Source organism: Serinus canaria, chromosome 1 (genome assembly GCF_022539315.1).
Source record: "Serinus canaria isolate serCan28SL12 chromosome 1, serCan2020, whole genome shotgun sequence".
Lineage (NCBI taxonomy): Eukaryota > Metazoa > Chordata > Aves > Passeriformes > Fringillidae > Serinus > Serinus canaria.
The window spans coordinates 28,482,625-28,510,450 of record NC_066313.1 but is presented as its reverse complement, the minus strand read 5'-3'; the positions used below and the strand labels follow the sequence as shown (position 1 = coordinate 28,510,450).

Here is a 27,826-nt window from a genome sequence, read left to right as displayed (position 1 = left end):
GCGGCCGGGGTGGGGGGACACCCCCGTAGCTTGCCGGGGTGGGGGGGAGACCCTGCCCGCCACCCCCCGCCCTGTCCGCAGCCCCGTTAGGCAGCTCCGTGCCCGGTGTGGGGACACCCCGGCGCCCCCCCCGCCAGGCCCCTTCCCCGCAGCTGGTGAGGGAGCTTAACACTTGCCCCCTTCCCCACTAACGAGCCAAGGGTGTGCGGAGGCCCCCGGCACCCATTCCTAGTAACTGTCTAGAAGCAGGTCTGCTCGTTCTCGCTGTGGAACAGAGCTTTCTGGAGCTCCCTCGATACTTGTTACGGGGAGAGGTGTTCTCAGACCCCAGTTCCTGAGGATTGTGAGAATAACCTTTACTGCCGACTCTCTGCTGAGGAAAGTATTCTCTCAAACAGGGAGACAGCCTTTCCCCAGACCAGGTAGTAGTGGGTGTTTTTACAGAGGAAATCCTGTATGCCCAGGAGAGGCAGTTCCCAAGAAAGAAATAAGTAGGAGCTCCAGATACTTACCTAGTAATTTTAATTATTTACCTCTGCTCGGCAGGTGATAGGGCAAAACAAGGGAGAGAAAGCAAAGAGAGATTTAGCTAGTCTTTCCTTTTCCAGTTGCTGTTGACTGGAGATAAAGGTAATTTCCAATACTGATCTCATCCTCCTTCATCCCAAGGAAGATCCCTCATACCCTAATCCCTAGAGGGCTTTCTTCAAATACCCCGTGCAAGGAGGGAAGACACACCTCCTAGTTACAGGGAGAGGAAAAGGCAGATTTCACTGATAATATCCACAGAGATAGCAAGAATTGTTTTAGAGAAAGAGATTTTTTTTCCCCTTATGGGCAAGGTGTACCTAGAGAAAAGAGATTTCTAGGTAGACAGATTGGGGAAATTGATTTCTGAAATAATCTGACCATCAGTGAAAAGGCTGTTTCCCGGGGAACACCCCTTTAGTAGTTAGCTGCCAAAAGAGAGAGAGGATCTCCATCCTGGGATAAAACCAGCAGTTTTAGGGGACTGACAATCCAAGCAGATTGTTTTAATACTCAAGATCCTGATTTCATCCACAATCCTTTCGCCCTCAAAATATTTTTTGAAGAAGCCCTTGGAATAACTGACAGCAACGGTCTGAGTATGGGTCTCAGAGAAGGAGTGTGAAGGGCAGCACCCCAACAACCAGCACTGAAGATAATCCACCTCCCTCCAGAACATCTTCCAGACAGAGTGAGTGACCACATTATATCACCTCTCTATTCCTAGCTGTCTTCTCTCGCCTTCTGTCCTTGTTTTCTGTGTCTTTTCTTCTCTCGTTGTATCTGCATGCTTTTAATCTTTTAGCTCTTTCTGTTTCTGGACCTCTCCCCACCTTCTTTTTCTGTGTGTCTTTCTCAGTCTCATTCATTTAACTGCCTTATAGAGCTAAATGGAATTGACCTGATTCTTTCCCTCACTGTTTAGCTTATGGGAGACCTTAGCCTGATAAAATTGTAAGAAGCCTCTCTGCCCTTTCCCTTCTACTTTCTTTCCCTGGTTTATTCATCCTAGTCTCAGCCTTAATCATGACTGGTGTGAATTAATTTCTGTCATTTAGGGGTCATTGAGAATGATAATAGTGGCCAAAAAAAGGTTTGAGGAGACAGCAGCAGTGATTTGTAGTGCCAGGGTCCAAGGATGCACCCATGGGTTGGGGTGTCAGTTCTCCATGTGGGTCCTACTATGCTTGTAACTGTGGGAATAAAATCACTGTGCGGTGCAGACCTCGCTGTGCTTGGGGTCTGAACCTACAGATCCCCATGCAAATACTCTGAGATGCATGTCCTAATGTTCCTAAGGGACTGTGGGATGAATTCTGGAAAGAGTGCCCTTGAGAGTGGGTCCTGTGGTGCTCAGGAGCCTGGGAGTGAAAGCTGTGACAGTGCTGGTGGAACCTGCTCTGAAAGCCAAAAGAAGCTGTTTGGTTGCCACCAGTATTCATCTGTGTTTTATGCTGCATTCAGGGGCTAGGAATGTGAATCCTAGTGCTGGTGCTGCATGAGTCAAGCTGCTGCTTTTTGTAAATGAGGCAGTTAATTCCCAGCCACAAATGAGTATTCTGACACCAGCGTAGTGATTTCCTGAGAAATCAAATCTGAGCGAGACGTTGTCTTAAATAAAGCCAAAGCAGATTCCAGTAGCAGAAGAATCGTGCATCTCTCACGTGAGGTATTACTATTTTTAGTGATATAGCAGTGAGGAAATCCAAGATCAAAGGGCCAGGACAGGGAGCCCTTTTGGAGAGCAATGGTTAAACAGGGAGTCCCTGAACAAGGAACTCCTTGGTGTGATGTGCTTGCAAGATCAGACAAAAGATGCCAAAGTGATTCCCCATTTTGGCAGAGAATTTTGTCAGTTATCCATAGCTTCAGGAGGTGACTCTTTCTAAGGGAAGGCTGAACCACCAAGCATGCATATGTTCTGGGGGTACTGTTAGATGCCCTCCTACCTGTTGCCCTATAGTTATGCAATCAGCCTGTTTTGAGTAGAGCTGTGTTATCTAGCACAAGGGAAGAGATAACTGAGGCATTTTGGCCTTTGTACATTCAAGGGGATAAACTGACTTTTCGTGCTCGTGCTCGTGAGGTTAATTTACCTCATGCTGCCCCCTTCCTCACAGTCATGACTTGACATTTTTCAAGTGTTTTGCCTCTGATGGATGCCAGGGCACTTTACAGAATATATACACCAGCCTTAACAAAATTCTGCTCTTCCACAACAATTGCCGTTCTGCACATGAAACATTTTTTTTTCTTCTATTAATGATAAAGATTCTGTATTTGCTGCCTGAGCTTTTAATATTCATTGCAGACATAAAAGACTGGAAGTGGTGTGCTATAGACTAATTGTTATTTATTTGTTAATTGCTGACAAGGCATTCAGTAGTGACTTGGACAGCAAATTAAGACAATCTCTGCTCGAAAGATCTCATCATCTAAAACACAGCCATTCAAAAGCTGGGACATACTCATAAATTTTCGGGAATAATTTTCTGTGAGCACAGCTTTTCAAAGTGATCATGGTATTCGCATCAAATGTTTATCACAGGTGAAAATGCAGCTTCCTCTGAGATGGAATACTGCAGCTGCTCTGCACCATTTATTTTATTCAAAAGTATCTATGCAAGAAAAAGGGAGAGTGTTATTTATCTTCATGAAAGTGCAGGGTACTTTATAGACATGTTTAAATAGAAGTGTTACGTCTATAAGAGTTTACATTAAGAATGTTAAACCCAACCACCTAAAATTAGACTTCAAAAACCACATTAATGTACCTATGTAAATAGCCTCATTCTTGTAGATGCCTAGGAACGTAGAGTTGGCTTCAACAGAAGCAATGAAGTCTTCTACATTTGAGGAAAAAGACAGTTGTGCGTATATAGGTTTGTAAATTTAAATTTGGACTTTCCATGCTTCCAGAAGTTGACTTTTTAAGTTGCAGCAGTCTGATCCTGTCCTATGGGCACTCAGCTCCCGTCTGAGAACTGACAGTGGCATTTCTCAGGTCAAGCCCTTAAGCAAAATGAAATGAGACGGTCTAAAGAGTTATGGGAAAAGGATTATGTTACTGAAAGATCATGAGGTTTTAATACTGTTTAAGTCTGTGTTCTATAACTTCTTGGATTTTATCTTGAAGTGTGGTTTTGTAGGCAAGTTTCTCGCATAGAATAAGGAATCCAAAAAGTTGGAATAAAAGTATGAAGCAGTTTGAGGAGCTGGGATCTAAGTTTTCAATCCGAAAGAGGGCTGTGACTACTGTAGTCCTTCTGGTTTGGGGTTTTTTGCTGAGTTTTTTTTTTCCCCCTCTAAAAATACAGCTGAATGTTGGTATCTCTGAAGAAGTTTATTCTTATCACAGAGGTACAGGTTACAGGTTACTACCTCTTTCCCTAAACTTTAGCTGACCTTCATGTAGTGGGAGATTCCGTCTGTATCCCAGTTTGGATCTTTGGCCCTTTACTTCAAATGTCAGAAAGGAGGAGTGGTTAATGGCAACTGTGATATGGACAGCTGTCCCTCAAGAGCAGGAATGAGCTGATTATCTCATTTTACACAGCTGTCAGACAGGAATTGGATCTCAGTCATTAGCAACCAAAAGATGAAAAATGCTTCTGAACTCATTTTTTCATTTGCTTCTTCCAGCCTTGGGTAGAAGAATAACCAGTGATTTTCATGCAGAACCTTCTATGTTTTTGTAGTACTCCATTTGCAGAATCTGAGTGATGCTTTAGAACAGAAACTTTGAAGGATACTGTTTTCAGTCTGGGAGGTGTCTTAGAGAAGATGAGTAGCCCCTGAATTGATGAGCAGCGTAATGTGATAGCTAACATGTTTGAACTCTCCAGTTGTGTTAACTCTGAGGCCTAAAGAAAAGCCTTTAATTTGCTGTATTGTTGGCTGTTGCACATGTTAGCGGGAATATCCAGTTGATGTGTTCAACCTCCAAATGCTTATTGCCTTTATAGGAGGCAGTATTGCTATTTGCTAGTTTTGTTCCCTTCTTCTTTCTAAGGATATATGATGAACATACAAATCTATAACATATTTCTGCCCTGAACTCACATTTTTCACTTTTTAAAGGCCATCTGTGTATTACTGAGAGAGAGCAAGCATGCAGCAGTATGTTTTCACAATTAATTAATTGCAAATTTTCATCTTAAGTTTGAAGTGCAAATGCAAAATACTGTGAATGTTTCAAAATTTGGAGATCTCACAGCCAACTTAAGGACCAATCCTGTGGTGTTTTGCCAAGATTTGGACTAGATTGTTGTTTTATCCATCTGTTTTTGACCTGCCCAGGCTTCCTCTTATGAACCTGATACTTCCTTAGGTAGGCAGCGCTGATTTAAAGGTAGACAGCAGAGGTTTTGGTAGTGCCAGAGCTTTCCTGAATACCTGGGCTCCATAGCATCATGTGGCACTCATGTTCCTCTCCTGCACCTTTAAGGCCCAGCGTGTTTCCAGCCTGCCTACTTCTTGATTCGCATTTCCTCTTACACCCACTCCTCCTCTCAGTTGTTCCTGCTCTTTGCATCACTTTTCTCTTGGGGTCCCTTTGGCATTCTGTCCTAGGGTCCTAGAAGACTAAATGCTGCTTTTCTCTTCATCAAGCAAGCATCCCTCATCTTCTCACTAGGATTCTTCACTGGCAGGAGTCTTTTACTGCATCTCACAGGCTCTGGTCTTACTTCTGCCACCTGCATTTTGGCTTATTCCTGGTTGCATTTTGTTAGATATATGCCTGTGGATATGTAGGATTTTTTGTCTGAGGTTATCTCAAGAGACTACTTTTTTAAATCACTGAAAATAACCAGTTCTGCTTGGCTGGGGAATGGCATTTGGTCTCCATAGTCCAACTCAATTTCATTCTCCCACCCTCCCTTCTCTCCTGGCTCCTCTTCTTCCTCAGAAATAGCTATATTTTGGTTAGTTAGAATAAAACCCCCTTCCATTACATTCTCTGGTTCTCTCTAGCAGTTGAGGATCTTGGTTTTCAGAACTGGGCTGAGCATTTTGTGCAAGACCCAGTACCTCATTCCTCATCTTTCTGAGCTGGTCAGTTTATTTGATGTGAAATCAAGAACTAAGAGAATATGTGTTCTTTTTTTCGCCTTTTTTATGTATAAGAGAGACTGAGTAATGAGGGACATGGTGAGATGATGAGTGAGAGCTTTTATACCTTGAGGAAAAAAATATTTGCTTTTTTGTTTTTTGCCATTAGCAATTCAAATTTTGTTTATGCTCTCTGCTCTATAAAGACTGTGGCTGATTATAGCAGAAATATGTAATTACTGTTAAAAGTTCAAATCTGAATAATTGGGAAAGAATCTGAACACTTTGTGGTCACAAATTAAAGGAGCAAAGTTCCTGAATTCTCAGTTTCCCCTAAAAAAACTATTGTTAAGTAAAACCAAGACAAATTCGCCCTCCCCATCAGGAACTTGCAGGGAAAAATAAACAAGCTGCTAAAACAGTTATATCTGAAATTCTTTTCATCTCTACCTAAACAAAGCAGACAAGGTTTGAATGTAGAGAACTGATCTGGGTTTTGGAAGATCAATGTTCTCTGCAAAGTTCTGCTGCTCCTTTGCTGGCTGACCTTGGGCTGCATGCTTCTCCATGCATGGCTTCCCATTTATCCTGGAATAGGTTATTGATCCTTTATAAGGGTTCCAAAGTATAAGGATGAAAACCTCTTTGTAATAGCTGCCTGCTATTACAGGCTGATTGCCTTAATTACAATGTGATATTGAACTTAAAACCTCTATATGCCTTTTGTTTGGCATTAGGAAATGGTAAAAGCTCCGATGTGTTTTCGTTTGATTGAAGGACCAGTCACTCCAAAATTGAAAGATTCTGCATGATTGTGTGCAGTCTAGAACTGTTTTATAAGTTGACTTCAGTATAGATATTCTTACTCCCTTGAAGCTTCTCCTGAGATCTCTAATGACCTTTTCTTGGCCAAGTCTCAGGGTCTCTATTCCATCTTCATCCTTCTTGGCTTCCCTGCTGTGTTTGACACTTGATCATGCCCAGTCTTGAAATCTTGTCCTCCCTTGACTTTTGTGACAGTCTTTTCCTGGTTTCTCTCTTAACTATTCCAGTCATTCATTCAGTAGACTCTGCACTAAGCTGTTTGCTTCCCTCCATTTTTTTTTTTTTTCATAACTTAGACACAATGACCCACTTCTAGTATTCTCTCTTTGCTTTTCTTTACCTCCTTCATGCCAGGGATATTAAATGATGCAGCTTTGCATACTACCTTAACATATTTTTAAATTAATTGCTGCAAGTTTAAGACCCCTGAGGCCAATATGGAACTTGAGAAAGCTCCTTTGAGATTTGCCTTTGTTTCCTGCTTTCCTCTGCTGCAAGCTTCCACAGTTGGGCCTAAGTGTAGGACTCATCTTCCTGTTCATGGCCCGAATTTTTTGCTGCTTCTTTGAGTCTCTTTGGGTAACCCTTATGCTTCCTCCTTAATTTCCCATCTCTGTTACTGTGAGCTGTTCTTGCTGGCCTCTGACAACCGTGTTACCTTCTTGTCTTGTTAGCAATGCGATTGCTGAAGCCATCCTCCTGGCATGTTTTCTCAACACATTGCCATCTCCTCCTTGACAAGCCTGTGCTTTGGCTATCATCCACCACACAAGGTTCCAGCTTGTTGTGCTCACTCTAAGGGGCCTTCGCATTTCTCTTTCTCCCCTATCTGTCACTGTCCCTTACTGCATTGTCCTTTGCTTTGCCTGCAACACAAGCATGACATTGTGCTTTTCCATTTTTTGCATGAACATCTCTTTGCATTCTTCCTCAGCTGACTCATACCTTGATACACACAGGAATATTGCCAGCCAATAGAGGCCAGACATACTGGAAAGTACTTATGTCATAGAACCCTAGAAATCACTAAGGTTGGAAAAATCCTCTAAGATCATTGGGTCCCACTGTTAATTGCGTATTTGCAATTAGCTGTTTTCAAATATGCAAATAGCCATTATTTGCATTTTTGAAAATTATTCAAAGGTCTGACTGATACTCAGATGTAGTTTTCTTACTGTATGTACCCCACTCTTCCTGGCTCCTTTTATGAGGAAGCATGATTGCAAAAGAAATAAAGATTGTTACAAGCAAAGACACAACATCTTGAAGACTGGAATGTTCAAGGTTAGAGCAGAATAATATTTACTTGCAGCTGCAAATTGACAACTGTAGCAAGCATGTGTGTGGAAGAAAGGGATTTCTTTCAGTGTCTGTAAGGAGATGAACAGAAGATTTAGTTTCAGGATGATACACAAAATGGAGTAGGATGAGTAGGATGCCAAGCAGCAGTAATAGTGTTTTAAGTAAAAAGAAGCTATTAATTGGTGTGTCTTCTGTGGTAGTGTGGTTCTGAATCCTCTTGAATTTCAAGAGTGGTACAAATCTTTTCAAGCTGTGAGCCAGGCAGGGATTGTCAGGTGTTTTGTCTACTGGAAGAGAGTTCTGTCAGTTTGAGAATAACGGCTAACAGAATAGTAAAAAGGAATTATGTTAAAACAGTGGTTGAGACTTAATTTATGAGCCTCACACAGTATTATTTGATTCTTCTGATCATTCTCCAACTTCAATTTCAGCTGTGCTTTGCTCTCAGACTCCTCTTTAACAGGCTTCTCTGCAGTGCTTTGGTAATCTCAACCCTGGGAGCATGTAGGTTTTGGGCATGTGGTATTCAGCTAATCTGCACTTGATACCGATTTCCTTTTTTCCTATGAATTCAGTACAGAGTTCTTGCTACTGCTTGATACCCATTTCCACGAGTGGGTTGTGGTTTGTTTCAGCAACAATTGCAGAGTTCATATTGACTATTCTCTTTTCGGTGGTTCAGCCTTTGGTGAACAAGTTCTGACCACTTGCAGTCAGATTTTCATTTTCCCTGTACGTGGCTGATGTTCCTTTCTCTACCATAGAAGCCTTTCAGTATTGCTGTCATTAAAATGCGAGGCTAACAGTAATTTTTCACCGAGAGACCCATTTTTTAATGTGGATAAGAATACAGTTTTCCTGTATAAGCATGTTACATTCTTTTAACCTGTGTCTCTGTATATGTCTTTGCAATGCTGTGCCGATCTTCAGTTCACATGCTGATGTTGTCTCTAATTTCAGAAACAATCTGGGTATTAAATCGGTGTTTACATATCTTCTGCTGCAGGTTTATTACTGGATGTGATTCTGACAGGCAGGTGAAATTGAAATCTTTCAGCTTGGGGACTCTCACAGGGCTGGGGGAAATACCTGCTCTTACCTACCATTTCTCTCCCATAGACTTCACAGTTTCCGAGAGAAAATTTCATTTCAGATATGTGCTCATAAATTTGACTTATTCCGAAACCAGTTCCCTCTACCTTTCTCAGTGTAAGAGTAATTGTTCCGTTAATATTCTTAAAGCAAATGTCAAAGATTTCTCTCCTGCCTTGGCATATGCTTGGAATTACAGCTGCTACTTCCAACAGTGAAATATTGCATAGTGGTGCTGAGGGTGGAGGGATGCTGCAGAGACACTTGTGCTGTGGTGATGTATTTTCATTGCACTTCTTCAAAAGTGCTTGGTTTACTTTTTACTTCAAATCTGTTATTGGGAGGGTTGTCATGGGACATTTGGCTTATTATTAGAATAAATCTTTTCTAGTAGTCTTATTACAAAGGAAATAGTTTCCAGCTCAAAAGTATTTTATGTATACCAGTATTCTCAGTATCATTTACTGTTTCTTATGACAGGTGTTACACATTCCCCACTTTACCTTACACAGCATCATAAATAAGCAAACTGGTCCTAACTTTGAACACATATTTACAGACTGACTTAGGAGTGTCTGCAATGTTTGTGTAGTATTTCTCAATGCTTTTTTTCCCCTGTATGTTTATATAGCAGAAAACAAAAACATTTGATTAGTTGGTCTTATTAAAATCTGGCAAGGCCCTAGCTATGCTCAATCCTAGCCTGTTATGCCCATAAAGATACTGCTTCTCTTGACATGAGCATATTTCAGGCTTTGGCTATAATGCCATCTGTTGATAAGTTTAAATAAGCAGGTCAGGTTTTGTAAACTATACCATTTGTCAGTTTCAAACAAAGCTAGGACATAATTGCCTTTGGAATTGAATCCCGATGCACTTCCAGCATGAGGATTTGGGTAACTTTATAGTTCTAACAAGACTTCATGCTTCATTAGTACCAAAAATGCCTGCACAGTCAGTGCTGTTCATTTACTAAATTCAAAATACAAATTTATAGCCTCTTGTGCACCTTTCACAAAATGGAGGGAATTGAAGGGTCCTATGATAAATGTGCTGTCATTATATTTATCTAATCTGTAATGACAGTGAAAACAAATTTGTTTTCTCGTTAAGTCTCAAAGAAAAATAAAATTAAACTTATTTTGTTGTGATTTCTATTCATTAAAGGAAAATCATATCTGTATAACAGTTTAATTATAACAAAGCAATTAGTCCAGCAATTTATATTAAGCTATACATGGGCTAAAAGTTTTCATCTTCCTTGAACTGGTAATTTTCAGTACCATCTCAGTGTTTTGTGTGACTTGGAGCAAATTTTCCATTCAGGATACCATAGGCACAGTACTGCCTGTGCTCCATGAGATAGCCCAGCATTCAGAGCTGCGCTGCCTTGCACACGCAGTAGTTCTGAGCAGGGCTGTGGAGTCAGAGCCTGACGCGTGGACAGGTGCACACTGTGACACTCATAGGCAATAGCACGCCGTGTGCTCTTAGGTGACAGTGGCTTCCCTTGGTTGGATCCCTTTTCCCTTTGTGGCTCATGACTAGTGAGAACCATATGCTTCCTGTTACCATATCTGCAAGCCTTTAGCTAATTGGGAAAACATTTTTTGGCTTGTTCTACTGCTCTCCAAAAAGGGAAGCATGGTTCTAGGGTATGAGAATTTTTCTTACCTCCTTGCCCCCAGGGACGGGTTTTCCTCCTTTCATATGGTGCTGCAGAAAGAAGGGTGCTGTCAAACTGAAATGCCTTTCTTTTGTCACTAACATGACACCTGTAATTCCTTCCAGGTTGTTTCATTTTATGAACAATACCCACCAGCCTCTCTTCCTTCATTTGATTCCAGAAATATAAACATTTCCTGAAGGCTTCTCACAAGTAGTTACCAAAATGATGGATAGCAATTTCAGTCTGGACAGATAATCAGTATCTTCTTTTCATATTTCTTACATGAAACAAGTATTTCTGTGAGAATGTTTGTTTGTTTAGAGAAGATCAGATTTTTAAGTGTCTTTTTCCTGCCATCTTACTTCACACCACCTTCTTTATGAGGGAAAACACGTATCTTAAAATGGCAAATTTCTCTTCCTTCTAGACTCAGCTAAATGGATTATTTTCCCCTTTTTATATTGGATGAGGATATAGGGTTTTTTGAGTGTGTAATTTACACAAGTACTGCCTTTTTTTCACCAAAGTAGAGGCTCTTCATTTCTTCGTGCATATTTTATTTTTACTCCTCACAATGTGACATTATTTCAGAAAGGTTGTTGTCAAATAGTCCTCTTTTTGACAGTTTTTTAATCTGCTAAATACCTTAGAGACTAGGGCTATCTCTGAGTATATTAGATGGATATTGTTTGTTAGATCACTGGGTCTGTGTTTCAGGCACTGAAGTACTAGTGGTCACCTATTCATAGGTGTTCTACAGCAATCTCTGTCATTGCTTGATAGTCTGTGTTTTTTCTCTCAAAGTTCATGTTGAGAAACTTGAGTCTCCTTTAAATCCTTTTGTCATAGTGTTTTGTTGGATCAGAATACTAGCAAATAAAGCAACAGTGAAAGTAAACACAGAAAAATGTAAATGTTGAGATTTATTCTAGAATAGGCATCTTCTGTAGACAGTGCACAGCATTGTGCCATTCATTGTATGGCTCCCTATTTCAGTCCTAACTGATTCTGCCTGACTAGCCCTTGAATCCAGCCTTAGAGAATGCTTCAGGCCATAAATGTTTATTAACTCTGTGTTCAGTGGGACCCTTAGTGTGTTGTTCCCCATATTTCATGGGTTTTTCTATCCTTATAGGCAAGTAGTCAGTGATCTGACTGGCTTAGAGTGAGCATTTGCAAAGTAGCAAAGTACAGGTTTCTTCAGCGCTGCTAGGGGTTGTCTGTCCCTTACTGTCCCATCGACAGGAGCCTGGCTTGCATTCGCAGCAGGAGCTACTATTTGCTACTTGCAAAGATTCAAAGTAAGGCAGCAGTTTTCCCAGAAAGCTGTAGGGTATAGTCCGAAGTGAATTAGTGGTTATTAAAAGGTATTCAGTGCAGGAATTTTCTTTAATACATTTTTCTTATGAATTGGATGGATTCTTGTCTGTTTAACTGTAGTTCAGGATCAGTGCTTGGCTGGACTTTTTGCATCTCTCTGACCTGTCTGACTTGGGATTGTACTGTAACTGTTTAGTGCTTGAGAAATGAAGACTCTGCAGTCACCTTCCAGCTGTTGATGGTGGTTATGACCTTGGCTACTCTACTCTAGCTTTTTAAATTCAGCCAAATACATAAACAGATAGCATTTACCTTGTAAAGTGGGACATTGTGAATTCTGGTCTTCGACTTTCTTTTTACTTCTTGAAAATTAATTCCAACTTGCTAATGTGGTAGGATTTTTAAAGCACCCTTGATTTCAATTCCATGTGTTTATTAGTTATTACTGGTTTTTTCTTTGTTTGAGTGGGATCATAAGAGTTCAAAAGATTTGCCAGACAATAAGCTGGGAAAGGAAAGTTGGAAGAATTATCCGCTGCTCTGGTTTGGCTGTAGACTTGTTTTATCATGCCATTTAGTAGTGTCAAGCTGATGCACCAAATACTTGGGTCAGGTGAATGAGAAATGCAACATAAATTAACAGTAATATTTACTGCATAGCAGGTATTCTTTTAAATAATTTAGTAGCCAATTACACTGAATTATTGTTGCCCTGAAAGTGTTCTGGAATTGCCACCTTACCTAGTGTTTGACTATGCCCAGTTATTACAGATCCTGCATTGCCAGCAAATCCAGTAACATGATCAAGTGCAAACTTGGAAAAAAAGGCCTTATTCCATTGCTTTGAAATTTCCCATGTGATTGCTGTTTGGTCTGACTCTTCACTTTCTGTCCTAAATTACTGTCTAGTGTATATGTTCTTAAAAAGCTGCTGTGTTTTACTGAAAAGTGGTTGTTTCAGTACTGGGTGACAAGTGCATATATAGACACAGGGTTTGGTTTTTTGTTGTTTTTTTTTTTTTTTTAATGTTTTGTATTTTGTTTCCTTGTCAAAGATTTTTATAAACCAAGGAATGAAAATATTAAATTTCTTAGTGTGGGTGTAATCTGACCCAATTCTAATTTTGCTTGTCTCCCTGACAAGTGTATTTTATACAAATGCACAAAAGCTTGTGTGTTTGATGATGAGGATGTTGCATATTAGCCTTACATTTTACTGCATAGCCAGTCATCTCAGATGTTCTACTGACATAACCTGGGCAAACCTGAAGCTTTGTGGAAACAGTGCTTTCTTCTGTTTCTTGAATTTTTGGTGCTTCAGATTGGTATCTCAATCTGCCATAGGCTTTTATAACCTAGTTTTCTTGATTTCTGTGCTTGTCTTAAAAAAACAAAAAGGGGGGAGGGGGTGGAACACATAAATTCATGTTTATTTTACTTTGGAGTTGTATTGTTAGTGCAACTGATACTTCATAATGGTTTAAGAAGAAGCAGTAAATTTTTTTTTCTGCTTGCATCATAGAAATTAAATTTATGTGAAACAAAAATTTTTGAGACACTTAAAAAATGAAGCATTTGACTTAACATTTAGTTCATGTTTGTTTTCTTCCAGGTGAGGTACTACTTTTAATGAGGGCTTTACCTGTGAAGTTACCATGTAAATGTAGCTGTGTTTTGATTGGTCTGTCTATCCCTACTGGATAAAAATATATTGTTGCTTTTCCCTTGTATTATTCACAAAAGAATTATCCTGCTTTTTTTTTTTTTAAATTTGTGTAAATTTCAAATGTTTGATACTAGATTAAATCAGTCAAAACAAGTTATTCAATAAAGCACAATTTGAGGGGCTGGATGATGGAAAGCCTTTTGCAGCTTGGATCAATTCACTGTGCAGCAGGTAGTAATGCCTGTCCTAAGTGAGAGTGTGGCAGATGAGTAGATAGGTAAGCTGATGGGCTTTTCCTTTCCTTTCCTCCCCAGACATAAAAATATTTCCACTCGCCATTGACGCTGTGGTGCTGCAATTTGTACTTCTCAGTCTGGGTGCCTGAGTGTGTGAGTGATGATGTTAGCTGTGCAATTAGGACGTGTTTCCTGAGGCCAGGGCTGTAAAGCCACCGCCTGTGGGGGCTGAGGGATGGATTTTGTTGGGGTATTGTGTAGGTGTTTAAGCCCTAAGAGGTGTGGTGAGCACATGCATGGAAATGAAAGGTTTAGCGCATATGAATGCGTTGGAGTATGGACTTCATTGCTTTGGTGCTGTGAGAGCTCTGGAGTGCAGAAGTGAAAGGTAGAATGCATATGGGTGTGGGGGAAGAACGGGTAGCTTCAGTGTCAAAATGCTGGGTGCATCTGTCTCTGGATCTGTGCATCCACACTGTGTTATTGTCAAATGCCTATTTTTAGAATGAGTATCTAATTGGTATTCATGCAGATGGGTGTCTCCCTGTCTCATCTGATCCACTCATCTGAGTGATGCACTCAGTGGGAGGTGTCTGCTGACGAATCTTTCCTAAGCAGTGTGTGTTCGTGTCAGTCTCTTCTCTTTCACATGTATGCAAGTGTTTAATTTGCTATACATACATAAGTGTGTTTGTGTGTTTGCCTTGTCTATGCTCCAGCATGCTCAAAGAAAGTACCATTTAATCTTCTGGAAAGACTAATTTCAGAAATGAAAGGTGTAGAATTTGCATGCCTTCAAGACATGAATCTTCTCTTTATGCAAAGAGCAGTGCAAGTTGTGGCCTTGGAAACTTAGCTCCCTCACTCCAGACTTCAAGGGATTGCTCCCAGTATAATAATGCAGCCAGTTGTGAGTAGGAATGATAAATTTTTTTCTGCCTTGTCTACTGCAACAGACTACAGAAAACTTAGTATGCTAAGTGTGCAAATTCATACAAGTTCATGCTGCAAAATGTTTTCTTCTTATAAAATAATTGTTATGTAGAAATCCCTGTATAAAACTGCTAGCCAGGTGTGGTTTATTTTTCTGAGGGGAAGTATATAACGTTTATGAGATAAAACATTCTGAGTCTCTTCCTGCAGCAAACTTGTGTGATTTCAGACAAGTAAGTTTTTTCTGTGTCTCAGAATTGGAGAAAATACTTGCCTGCTATAGTGGGAATTAAGCAGGATTTAAATATATATGTATATATATTTTTTTTTGGTTAGGAAAAACTGGTTATGGCAGGCAAAGCTTTAACTATTATGAGCTTAATATAGTCTGTTCCAACTTGACATGGTAGATGTAATTATCTATATATAGTATTATGCATGATCTTGGTGTTTTAAAATGAGATATGTAATCCTAGCTCTAAGGAATAGGATTCATTATAATGTCACCTAATGCAAAAAGAGAGGCTAGGCCTCAGAAAGAAATTAATTTCCCCTCAAATTAAGATAGTCCTGACTCTGCAGATGATCTCATTAAATTGTGTATGGCATGAATGAGTATTCCCTTTTAGCTATGATTTTCCTGTTACCTGACACCATAAACCTACTGGATTACACATAATCTTGGTGAAGAGTACCAAGGTTATATGGATTATGTAATAAAGGAGTGAATGTGATATACCTGCTGAAAGGGCTTCACTTCCCTTAAATACATCTTGGCTTTTTACCTGGGAGCAGTGCCCTGGGTAAGCCTACCCTAGCAATGTTACCATCAGTGTGGAAAAGCACTGTCCTGGCTGCTCTCAGTATGGATGGTCCTCCCTGAGGCATGGGCCTTTTGGAATGGTTCTGGCTAGCTGTGAGTAAGATAGATAAAGTAGGATGATCTTCATACAGGTATTTGTGATAGCAGAAGAAGAATGCAAATGGATGTTTCTGCTCTTAGGCTTCACCTTGTTTGTGTCTCAAGGGTTTCCTTTCCTCTCCTTTCTCCTCACAGATATTCCTGCTTCCAGCAGCATGGCCTCTGACCTGGAAAGCAGCCTCACTTCCATAGACTGGCTCCCACAGCTTACTTTAAGGGCTACTATTGAAAAATTAGGGGGTTCCTCACAAGCAGGACCTCCAGGGTCTGCCCGAAAGTGTCCCCCAGGCTCACCAACAGATCCCAATGCCACACTGAGTAAGGATGAGGCAGCAGTGCACCAAGATGGGAAGCCACGTTACAGCTATGCCACTTTGATCACATATGCCATCAACTCATCACCTGCCAAGAAGATGACGCTTAGTGAGATCTACCGTTGGATCTGCGACAACTTTCCCTACTACAAAAATGCTGGTATTGGTTGGAAGGTGAGGGCTTGCATCACTGAAGTACCCTTTTTTGCCTAATTATAAGGCTTACTTTCTTAATTCTATGCAGAATAGCTTCGCTGATTAAAATAAGACTGATGTAAAACTAACTTGACCAACTGGAGAAAATGCAGAGCCAGCAGTCCCATTTTCTCTGAGAATTTTGTTGAACGTATATGGTGGTCCACTAAGAAGGAGTGCACACAAAACTGACCACCACCAACCAAGGAAAACAAAAAAAAATCCCCCACAAAACACACATCACTACCATCCTCTGCATCACACTGATGCTATTTTCATTGCACCTTCTATAGGTGTAGAGGTAGTTCAGCCCCATATAAACCATCTTAATCCATCCCTTTGCACAGTTCTATTCTGCCCCATTCCAGCAACATATAGTGAGCTTTGGCTTTTATGCACCATCCTATTTTCTCTGCTCCAGCACATACTCAGAAGACTGTATGTTTTTGTTGGAGCACTTACCTGTATCTTTTACTCTCTCATCAGAACTCTATTCGTCATAACCTCTCTCTGAATAAATGTTTTCGAAAGGTGCCTCGACCAAGAGATGATCCTGGGAAGGTAAGAGATCTGCATGCTCCTAGGCAAGCAATTTAAAACTACAGGGAAATAAGCTGGGGTTGCCCTTTCTAACTCATGGTTGGAATTTGAAACCTAAAGTGTAGGCAAAAATGGAAGCAGTAGTAAGATTTACTGCAGTCCTTTGGCTACAGAAGCATTTACTTAAAGGGAACCTGTAAAGGAACTTTAAGGATTTTAGTAATTGTTTTTCTTATCTGTGATGTTCAGATGACTTTAAAGATACTGGCAGAAGTCAAAAGTATGTTTGAATGTACTTTATTAATTTTGTTTCTTTTTCTTCTTTATCTATGTGTGTAAAATGTGGGTATAGTCCAGCTTGTTCTGTTATGAGATAGCATAGTGGCTGCTGGTGAACAGTAGGACTATGATATGACATCATGGATTTCATGGAGGCAAGATCCCATAGAAATGAGAGCAGAATTGCTACCTATATAGATTGCAGAGTATTTGGTGTTGGAAAAATATGTCATCATCACATAGTGGAAATTATTTATGAGTAAAACTCAAGAATTTAGGAATATGTTGGCTCACTAAGGACTGGTAAAGCTCTGATAGTACACATAGATTGTAAAGAGGAATTGCTAGCAAAACCAAGACTTGGTATTTTGGCATGCAGATATTATTGTCTGAAAAAACCCACAAACAAGCAGGAGGAGATGGTAGGGGCAAGAAGCTGTGTATTTAGACACAAGGATTGTCTCCTCCCCCTCATCCTAAAGTTACAAGAACGGACCATTTGCTCAGGCCTTTATTTCAGGTTATATTTAAAGGACGGTGGGGTGCTCAGTTGGCATCTATAAATGGAAATAGTAGATCTTTGAGGATCACAGCTCAAAAATACCATTAATTATGTGGCTTATTCCAGGAAATCCTACTGACTTAAGGGCATATGTTTGCAGGTAGTCATTGGCATGTTGGGCTGGCTTTATAATGAAAACCTGTGCTTGCTTATTCAGATTATTCGGATCTCAATGAGAGGTTAAAACAAGCTAAATTCACTTTAGAGTTCTTTTTATACTTAGTCAGAAGACAACACTCATAATTATATGCTATTTTATATTGAAAGGGAGGTCTAGGGGTTGACATGTACCCCTGTCCTCTCCCAGACAGGAACAATCACATTAGGCTGATCTGTCAAATTTTTAATATCTCCAGGGATGGAGATAGCAAAACTGGGCACTTGTTCTAGTGCTGCACCACCATCATTGTGAAGGAAGTTTTGTTTATATCTGACTGTACTTTCCCTGGCCATAACTTGTATTTGTTGTCTCTTCTTGTGCTGTACATTTTTGAGAGGAATTTGATTCTGTCTTTTATAATGTGCTTACACAGTTGAAGACAGTGGTTTGATCCCCTTAGCTTTTTCTTGTCCAAGCTAAACAGAACTCTCTGTACATAATTTGTTTTAGTTCTTAACCATGGTTTATTTCTTAGCATTGTGGGCCCTCTGTGGATGCTTGAAGTGTAGTCTCATAATCATGAAAAAAGAGCAATCCTTCTGGCTCTCTCTGCCAAATACCAACGTTGAGTTGGTTCTCATGAGTTAATCATAAATTCAGATTGTGAGAAAGCCACTCCAAGGAGTGTGCAGGCCCAAAAAGAGTTCACTTAGCTTGGATCAAACCATCCTTTTGTGTCCTGTCTCAAGAGTGGTGGAAAGCAGAGGATTCTGCCTTCCACCAGTAGCATTGTTCCTCATAGTTCAAAGCAACCCAGTGCAAGAAAGGAATCTCTTGGCAACACCCGAGTCTCAGTTGTGTGAGGTTCTAGAGGATGGTCCTTGTGGTCCTAATGTTTAGTTGGTGCTGTATTTCTTGAGTCAGCAGTCCCATACTTGAGGAAGCTCTGTGATTTCATCATTCATTCACCAATGGGTCTTCTTTCCAGGGCTCTTATTGGACAATAGATACATGTCCAGATATATCTCGCAAGAGGCGGCATCCTCCAGATGATGACGTGAGTGTTTTTCTTTCTGCACAGCATGAAGTGAGCTGGGAATTCCCTTCCAGCACCAGACCATGATAATGTTTTGGGATCAGGGTGTATAGATGGGCAGAAAAAGGCCAGGACTGAACAAACTAGTGTGTATGTCCTGTTGATTGCCTGTTGTTGTTGCTGTTCAGTAGCAAAGTTAATCTTGTTTGAAGTCCTTTATCCTAACTTTTCAGTGACTAAGGCCCAGTCCTCCTCTTTTTTAAGCCATGAACTTCTACAGCGGGGGAGCTAGCTTCCCATCTGCAGTTTCACTTCTCCATCTGTTTTTGATTTCTGCTCCTTTCCTTTTCTCTTTCTTCCCCATCCACAGATACCACAAGACTCCCCAGAGCAAGAGGCAAGTAAAAGCCCCCGAGGGGCTGTACCAGTCAGCACAGAAGCCTCTTTGCCACCTGAGGCCACCCCTCAGATGTCGATCCAGAGCACCACCCCCATTGCTAACTACAGTCAGGTGAGCCGTGGGGAAAAGGATAGAAGTGGGAGGAAAAGGAGAGTGGGAGGAGTGTATGAATGGAAAAGCGAAGTGGTGAGGAGAGGGAATTGTGAAAATTGTGATATGGAGGCAAAAATAAGAAGGGAAGGAGCTGAAATTGCAGAGATAGGAAAAAAAGAAGGATGTGAATTTTAGCAAAGGGTTGGATGGGGATAAGGATAAAGTCATAATGGTATTAGCTAAAGAAAAGGCTGGAGCCATTGTGCTGTGGTTGGTGTTCCTCAAGAAAAATGGCATGTGGGAAGATTTGTTGGAAGATGAGCTATGTGATATGGGATATCAGTGCATGTTCTATGTGTATCTAGTCTGATCTCTGTCTCAAGCTGCAAATTCTAGTACAGACTAAAGGCCTTATTTCTCTCTCCCTTAGCAGGGTGCAGGGCCTGTGGATGTTGCCTCTACTGTAGCAGGGGGGCAGGGCCGTGAAGGGGCCGATGTGCCACCTCCCCTGTACAGTGCCAACCATGACTTCAAGTTCTCCTACTCTGAGATCAACTTCCAGGATCTTAGCTGGTCCTTCCGAAATCTCTACAAATCCATGCTGGAGAAATCATCTTCCTCTCAGCACGGTGAGTAGCTACATGCGTCATGTGGGGTGGGCAGGTATCTGCCCACACAGTCTTGTCCATTTGGCACCTCTCAGATCTTTCCTCGTTTAGGAGCCTGTGCAAACAGACTTTCCTTCTTTGGCATGCTGTAATTACTTCTGCCAGGAGCTGATAAGAAATCTGCATGTCCTTTTATGCATTGCTCCCCCTAGTTCTCTCAGAATAAAAAAGCACAATGATTTAAAAATGCCTTGTGTTGATACAAATGCAAATACTAAAATGGCAGAAGCTGGGAAAAATAGTCCTGAAGAAAAGCACGTCAGAGAAACATTTACAGTCTGTCAGGCTAGAAACCGTAAGAGGGAGGGGATTGTTGCATCTGGAGTTTCTCAGAAGGAGAGTGGAAAATCATCATTGCTCAGATCTGTTAAAAGTAGGATTGTACAAGGCCTTGGAGAATTGAGCTTTGTGGATTTAGAGCAGAGAAGAGAGGGCCTCCAACTCCATTCATATCTTGCATTTCTGGGAGTGATTAAGCAGCCAGAAGAGGGCGGAATCACTTCAGGAATGAGATGTCCATGGAAAATACTGCAGAAAAAGTTAAAGCTCTTTCTGCCTTTAAAACGCTCTTCTAAATATTAATCTGGTGTAAAAAGGAATATGTTGTTACATGAGCTTTTCACCTGTGCTATCAGCCATCACACAGTGCAGGCAAAGTTTGCCACTCCAGAAAGGGCCTCCTGAACTTGAAGCTTTAGTGAAATAAAAATGTATGTACTTTTCACTGCTTTCATCATGCTGGCACTCCTAGTAGGAGCCTGTTGTGTAAGCTATGTTGTCGTATGAGCAAGCTAGAAAAATGTAGAGAAGAACCTTGGCTTGGTGTGTTCCTCTGATTTTACAAACTTAGCAGCTGTTGTTTTTTTCCCTCTAAGTTGTAGGCTGCATAGCAGTGTAGGAAAATTGCAGTCTTTGAAAAAATTTTATTGGCAACTTTTGAGTCAGGATGCCAGTATTCATCCTTTTGCCCTAGGACAGTAGTAGGATACTTGAAGGGTTGATGTTGAATCTAGCAAAAATGTGAGGCTTGCTTGCAGATGGTCAAGTAAAGGTACTCAAAGGAAGAAGTGAGTAGCTCAGGCATGCAGTGCCCCTGACTGTGGTTTTCCACAGAAGTTCCCCAGTGTATGGGGAGAATGAACAGGGGAAGCAGTTGTAAGAGATATGCTGAGCTCCTGGTGTTAGGGAAGGATAGAAAATACCTGATGCTCTCACATGTAGGGGTTGCCTGAAATACAGGAGGACAGAAATTAAGTGGTAAATGACACACCCAGTGAGTCAGGAGGAATGAAAGTAATAAAGGAGCCCTGGTGTGTGCAGTGTGCTCTTTGTACAAAAGCAGAGTCTTTTATGACTTCTTATGATCAATGTGAGAAAAATTGTGAAGATTCCTGACCAAGCTGCTTGTAAGAAGGGAACTGAAGGGAGTCTTTGGAAAAAAAGCAAGTCAGATGCATAAAGTTAGCAATTTTCTAAATGTTCTCCTGTTTAAGTATGCTTAATGGTCATTTATAGGAAAACGTGCTTGACATTTCAGGAGAGATTGGGTTACTTTGGCATGTCTAGGAAAAAATCCAGGGAGGAAATTAAGTGTCTAATGCTGTACTAAAATCCTTCTGGGTCTTTGTTGTAGAGCGTTTTGTTTTGTGTGTGGAGCACAGCAAGGGCGTAACTGCACAGGTGATGGTTGCTGGCAGCCTGTAGAGGGCACTCCTAAAGCTTCATGAATAGCTGGATAGGCAGTGTGAAATTAGAGCTGGATAATGTAAGCAGAGGTCTGATCCAGGCTCTCTTAAAGCCCCTTCTTTCATTTATTTGGCAGGTTTCTCTTCACTCCTTGGTGACATGCAGCCCTCCAACCACAATTACTACATGTACCAGCAGCAGCAGCAGCAAGGCCCCTCCTCAGTGGGTGCTGCTCCCCCACTCCACACTCCAACCCCAGAGGGTTGCCCATCCCAAGGAGGAAAGCAGCAGGGTGGTGAAGGTTATGGCCCTCCGCCAGTGATGTCCATGCACCCGCCCCCGATGCAGCATGGAGGTTACCACCAGCATCAACAACATCACCCACACTCCCACCCACAGCAGCAGCCACACCAGCAGCAGCAGCAGTCACAGGCTTCAATCAACAACGCTGGCTTTGGTGAGCCAGGGATGATGGAAAGCATGAATGGCGGGGGGGAGAGGGAGCAGTGAGGAGCCCCCAGACAAAATTCCCACAAGTGAGCTTTCCTTAAGTAGTGCCTACTTGTGTGTAGAAAGTGGGGGAAAGCCAGATATAGTTGAAATCTGAGAAGGAAATCGCTTTCTTACGTGGAGAATGGAGGATATGTCCACCCTGGTTTTGGGATTCTGTTAAGGGATGCAGCATAAAGTCAGGGCCTTAGTGAAAAAGGAAATGCCGCCCTGGTTTTCCAAATGAGAAAGGATTTCTAGCTGCTGTAGGATCAGGCTCTTTGGTGAAGAGGGGCCAATCTTTTTAAACTAAGGGGTGGAGAGAAAAGGTGATCTGTATTGTATTAATCTTGTCCCTGTTTCATTCCAGCGTTTCCCCCTGATTGGTGCTCCAACATTGATTCCCTGAAGGAAAGCTTCAAGATGGTAAACCGGCTGAACTGGTCTAGCATTGAGCACTCCCAATTCTCAGGTCAGTGTTGGCCTAGTGACTAAGCCTAGTGACTCAATGACTAGGGCTGTAGTCTATAACATGCAAGTGCTGTGCAGGGATCTATTTTTCATTGTAACTGTGGCAAGTGCCTGAATTTTTCAGTGATTCACCTCGTTTTTAAAAACATGTCCTACTTCATGGATTCTGTTAAAGATCCCGAAACACTTGAATGAACACTGCAGGGTTTGGGGCAGGGAGAATTAAGTCATAAAAGTATGTCAGAAAGATAACTGAGCTTTTTCCTTCCAACTCTTCCATGCCCTACATGAGTCAGTGTGACAGTATCAGTGTCAGTGTGACAGTATTAGATGTGGAGCTCTTCAGGAGTCTGGTGACAGATTTGAAACTATAAAGTTTGGTTTGTGAGGAGGAGGTAGGATTTGGGGACAGAAGACAGAAATTCTTTGCAGGGAAGATCACAGTGTGACTACTTCCGTTAACACTCTTCTCTGTCCCCTGCAGAGCTCATGGAGAGTTTGCGCCAGGCTGAGCGGAAGAACTGGACGCTGGATCAACACCATATTGCCAACCTCTGTGACTCCCTTAATCACTTCCTTACCCAGACTGGTCAGCTCCCTCATCTGGTTGGCCCACAGCAGCCCCCTCGAATCTCTGATTCTTGTGCCCTGAACAGTGGCAAACAGGAGCAATCCATGAACCAAGGTAATTAGGAGGAGAGTAAAATGACATGCAAATGAAGGCCCAATTCTGTGAGTATCCTAAATTTCTTGCAGCCTTACCAGGCAGCACTGAGCAGTTCAGAGCTAGGCTGTTCATTGCAACTCATTGCTGTTCATTGCAACTCAGCCTTCTCTGGCTTTAAAGAACTGGAATGTCCTATACCTGTGGTCTGAAGAGACTACTGTTACATGATGCATGCTATTGATGGGCGACCTCCAGGCAGGAATATATTTATAAGGCAAACCTGGAAGAGGAGAAGGGGATGGTGTTTTTTAGGTGAGCAACAGAGAGGAGTGGCAAGGTAAAGAGATTGCTATTCCAGATGTCAGGACCAGTAAAGGAGAAAGCCCTTGCACCCTTGTTGGAGAAATACTGTACAAGGAGTAGGGGATGCGTTCTGAGGAGGGGATATGGTGGTCTTGATAAAACTGTAAGGGTGTTTATCTACTACTGAACTAAATAGATTATATTGAGCCAGCTTGTGGTGTTTCTGGATGAAAATTTTCTTCTCTTACAATAGTAGAGAAATTCCTGCTGGTTTCAAGAACAAGATCCTTGACCAAGCTATAGCTTGGAGTTAGGACTCAACAGCTGAACATCTCCTCAGTATCCTGTGGGTCTGAGTGAGTTGCTCTGTGGCTGAGCTGCCACCCAGTCAGTCACGGGCAAGACTTCTGACCTGAACATTAACAGGTTTTTTGTTTTTTTTTTTTCTTAATTCATTTCCTTTCACAGTGAACTCCTATGGTCAGCCCCAGCCTCCCCATCTCTTCTCCGGGCCATCTCCTATGTACCAGATTTCTACCCAGGACTCTCCGGGATATAATCGCCCAGGTAAGGGGTGATGTTGAGACATATTACACCAATGAACATTAAAGAACTGGTTCCCAACTCCTTTGTGCATTTCTCCCAAAGCACTTAGTAATCAAATGGAGCACTGGGTAGAGAGGGAGCATGGACTGCAAGGGACCCTCCATTCAGGGCTCTGAGATAGAAGGTTTAGGATTTCAGAGGCCTGATTTTTTTCACTTCACATAAACAGTCTTAGCCTCACTCTCAGTTGTTCGAAGACAGCTGTACATGAGAAGCTTCTGTTGATGAAGTTGTTTATGCTCTATCAGCAGTCAGCTATGAGGTAAGTAAAGGAGGCTGAAACTTCTGTAGAAGCTGCTGTGGAGAATTTCTTAACAGAACATTCCCAGACACTTGTACATGCTGACAGAGATTAATGCTAGCAGTGTTCTTGCTTGTTAGACTGTTGGAAAGGAGAAGGCCCAAATCACTTTTGATTTCTTTTGCCCAAGGACCCACTGTGAAAAAGCATGTAGTTTTAGATTCTAACTCTTCTTTTCTTTTTCTTCTTTTTTCTTGTTTTTGGCTCAGCTCATCATCTGGTCCCTCGGCCTCCAGGGCCTCCTCCAGGCGCCAATGAGGAAATCCCCGATGATTTCGACTGGGACTTAATCACCTAGCGAGTTACAGACTTGATAGCCCGTCCTTTATGAAGGACGTGGGAGGGGAGGGGGACATGGGGTCAATGGTGTCAGCACCACCCTCCCCAGCCTCCCTGCCTTGCCTGTATATAGATATATATTCTCTATCTCCGCCAGAGAAGCCACCGCAAGATGCTGCCGAAGATAATCCTTCCTTGCGTCCTGTTTTATCTTCTTTTCTTCTTTTGTTTATTATTATTATTGTTATTATTATTATTATTACCAATAATTGAGCACAGCCCTCCCCCTCCTCCGGTGGCCTCAGACGCATCGGATCGGCTCTTTCATGTTGCGCAGTGCCCTGTGGAGGGCGGGAAGATGGGTCCTTGGTGCCATGAAAAGACCTTGGAAGGCTGAATCCTCGAGTGCATCTTTCTCTGCCTCCATTATTTTGCGTTTAACAATCCCTCTTTCCCTTCAAGGTGGCCGGTGAATCTGTCGTATTGGCTACTGGAGTGAGAGAGCCTAGTGGACCCTGGGAGCCTGTAGTTATGTTGTTTCGTAAATGTTGTAAAGGTCAGGGGGCTGAAGGGACACTGGAGGGGTGATCTTAGCTCTGTGAACTTTGTTGCACCAGCAGGAACAAGAAAATAAGTGGTGTTCCCAAGTACAAAGAGAGGGTAATCCCTGAGGTAGGGAGAGCTGAGCTGGGAGGGCAGACCTGAGTTTGGAGAAAGGAGAATGCAGCAGATACGGTATTTCAGCAGAGAAGTTGGGTTTCAGAATGTGGTGCCATCTGTGAAGACTTGAGCGATTTTGAGGGAATCCTGACCCATTTCCTACACTGCCTTTTGCAGTCTCTAGGTGAAACCTACATACCCATCACGTAAAAGAAGCAGTCAGGGGTGTCACATGTGATTCAGCAAATTCTGTTCCCCAGAGCTTTTTGTTACACCCCACACCCCTTCAAGCCCTTTTTCAAGATATGTAGTGAGGCTCTCCCTTTTATATGCAAATTTGGAAGTTTTCTCTCATCAATATTTGTCCAATTGTTTTTTGATCTTCCACCCATTGTATTTCTTTGGAGGCTGTCCTTGCCTGTGGTTGAGAGTGCCAGCAGCAGGAGTCTGGCTGTGTAGGTGCACATCCTCCGTCAGCGGTTCCCACTTGGTGAATGGGCTCGTGGTGGGCACAGTGGGGCTGAACTGGGGGGCTGCTGGTCAAGGGCTGAACCCTCTGGTCAGGGATTGAGAGGCCCTTGCAAGCAGTTTTTGTAAGAGGGGCATTAGGGGAGAGAAGGTGAAGCAGGGCAGGGTTTTGAACTGACCAACCAAAGAGTGTAGTATGAAAGGGAGAAGGGTGTCTCAGACCCCTTGCAGTTCAGCTAGGGAGATGATGTAACCTAGTGTAAATCCTGAAGGATGAGCTTTGTCAGCACGTGCAAATCAGAAAGTGGGAAAGGTGCAGGAATGGGAGTGAGCATTTAGATTCTTCCTCCCCAAAGTTGTGTCCTGTGTTCTCCTTTTCTTATATGGCTCCATTCTGTCTGTTTCTTCTTAATATTTTGTAAAGCTTCCCCCCAGCCCTTATTCCCTATTTACCAGTGAAGGGAACAAATGTGGAAATAGACTATCATGGCTGCTTGACAGACCTGGAGCACAGGAGTAAAGTAATAACCTCTATTCTGACTGCAGGAAGGTGGGGAACTAGCGCTGCTTTTTAAATTTGCTGTAGGGATAAACCATTTGGAAATTGGATTGTTGTCAGAGAAGTGAACAGAATCTCATTGCATTGGAAGGGGGGAACAGCACTTTTTTTTTCTTTTTTTTTTCCCCTTTTTTTGTTGGATTTTTTTTTTTTTTTGTTTTTGTTTGTTTGTTTGTTTTGTTTTAAGTGCGGTTGGGGGGGGAGTTCGTCATTGAGCATTTCCAAGAGAAATGAGGAATCCCAGACAGCTTCAACATGGAGTCAGCTGTTATCTCTGCTGCCTCAGGATGGGAATGATACAGCTTTGCAAGCATGTGTGATAGGTTTCTGTGGAAAGTGGCACCGGAGACAACAATGAGAGACAACTTATGGCAGGTGCCAGTTAGTGTTTTGCCGTGGACATTACTGAGAGCCGGCCCTGTGAAAGTCCGAAAACACCACCGGAAGAAAAACAAACCAAGATGGCTCCTTCTGCGTATCCAAGTGCTCCTCATTTGCATATTTGCCTCATTTGCGTATTAAGTTGTGCCTCATTTGCATATGTAAATACATGCCGGTCAGTGTGCAAATTAGCCTCGTTCCTCTGCCCCTGAAATCAATGTGTGTTGTTAGTGTGTGGTAAGACATTGATGGGTGGGTGTGGAGCTCTGCGGGTGCGCTGGCACCGGCCTGCAGGCAGGGCAGGGGGGCCAGCCTGGCCCACAGAGGGGTCTTGCAGGCCCCTCCAGCCCAATGTGGCCCCAATGCTTCGTGTCAGTGGTCAGGGAGAGAGGGGCGTGGTCTCACGAGTTTATTTTTGTGCATGCTTTCTTAATAAAAAGAAAAAGTGAATGTTTATGGTTTAACTGTTTTGGTGCCAGTCTTGATTTTTTTCTTACAGCGGCGCCTGTCAGGATGGCTTGGTTCCCATTTTAGAATTTGGGTGTGGACATGGCTAAATGGACAGCTCACACCTGGGTGTTCTTGAGATGGAGACTTTTTAGGATTTTAAGAGCTGAAGGTTCTCCCAGCTGGCTGTTCTCAGGGCAGTGAGATCTGAGAGTCTTTCAATTCATGCTCACTAGAAAGGCAGAGTGAAAACTGTACCATTGCTTAGTGTCTATTTGTCTTACTATTTGCTGGCCTTTCTCTTTTAAGGAAGAACTAAGATAAAAAGCAGTTTTTAAACTGCTTCTGTAGAATACCTAGTAAACGTATTTCTGCTTTTCAGGAGCAGGGAACATTCAACCTTGGGAACACCCCAAATAGCCTGACTGGATGAAACTTTTCTCCACTGGAAGGACATAAGAAGCACATCTCTCTTGTAAAGAGAGCTTGATGTGACTGAGCCACAACATGGTAATTCTCCACCTTCTTGGGGTCAGATTGGAGGTTATCACTTCTCAGTTCCAGGGTTTTGCCAAATGGCTGATAGTCCAGCAGTCACCTAATCTGGGTCATCAGTGACTGCAGCTGCTCAAATTCTGTTAATGTACCATCTCAAATGCAGTAGGTACATTTGGATAATCTAAAACTGCTTCCTAAAAGGAAGACTTGGGACTCTGGTAGCGGAGGGATGTTGGGGAGACAGCGAGTCTGCAGGTGCTAATGAACATAGTAACTGGC

General features: G+C 42.1%; 1 protein-coding gene across 4 annotated transcripts; it reads left to right on the top strand.

Annotated features, from left to right (window-relative positions):
• The first annotated feature begins 31 nt into the window (after nt 1-31).
• FOXJ2 (forkhead box J2) lies at nt 32-27,066 on the top strand. Of its 4 annotated transcripts, none has more exons than XM_018908299.3 (12): nt 32-155; nt 1,095-1,219; nt 15,681-16,033; nt 16,541-16,615; nt 18,524-18,592; nt 18,942-19,082; nt 19,495-19,693; nt 21,555-21,875; nt 22,278-22,379; nt 22,863-23,063; nt 23,817-23,915; nt 24,465-27,066. In XM_018908299.3, the coding sequence occupies exons 3-12, from the start codon at nt 15,701-15,703 to the stop codon at nt 24,551-24,553; spliced, it is 1,629 nt and encodes a 542-aa protein (XP_018763844.1). In that variant the 5' UTR covers nt 32-155; nt 1,095-1,219; nt 15,681-15,700; the 3' UTR covers nt 24,554-27,066. The 4 variants fall into 4 exon arrangements, with proteins under 4 accessions (XP_018763844.1, XP_030090619.1, XP_030090617.1 ...); XM_030234757.2 differs by lacking the exon at nt 32-155 and adding an exon at nt 166-630; XM_030234759.2 differs by lacking the exon at nt 32-155 and having other exon boundaries at nt 165-1,219; nt 19,498-19,693.
• Nucleotides 27,067-27,826: the final 760 nt, after the last annotated feature.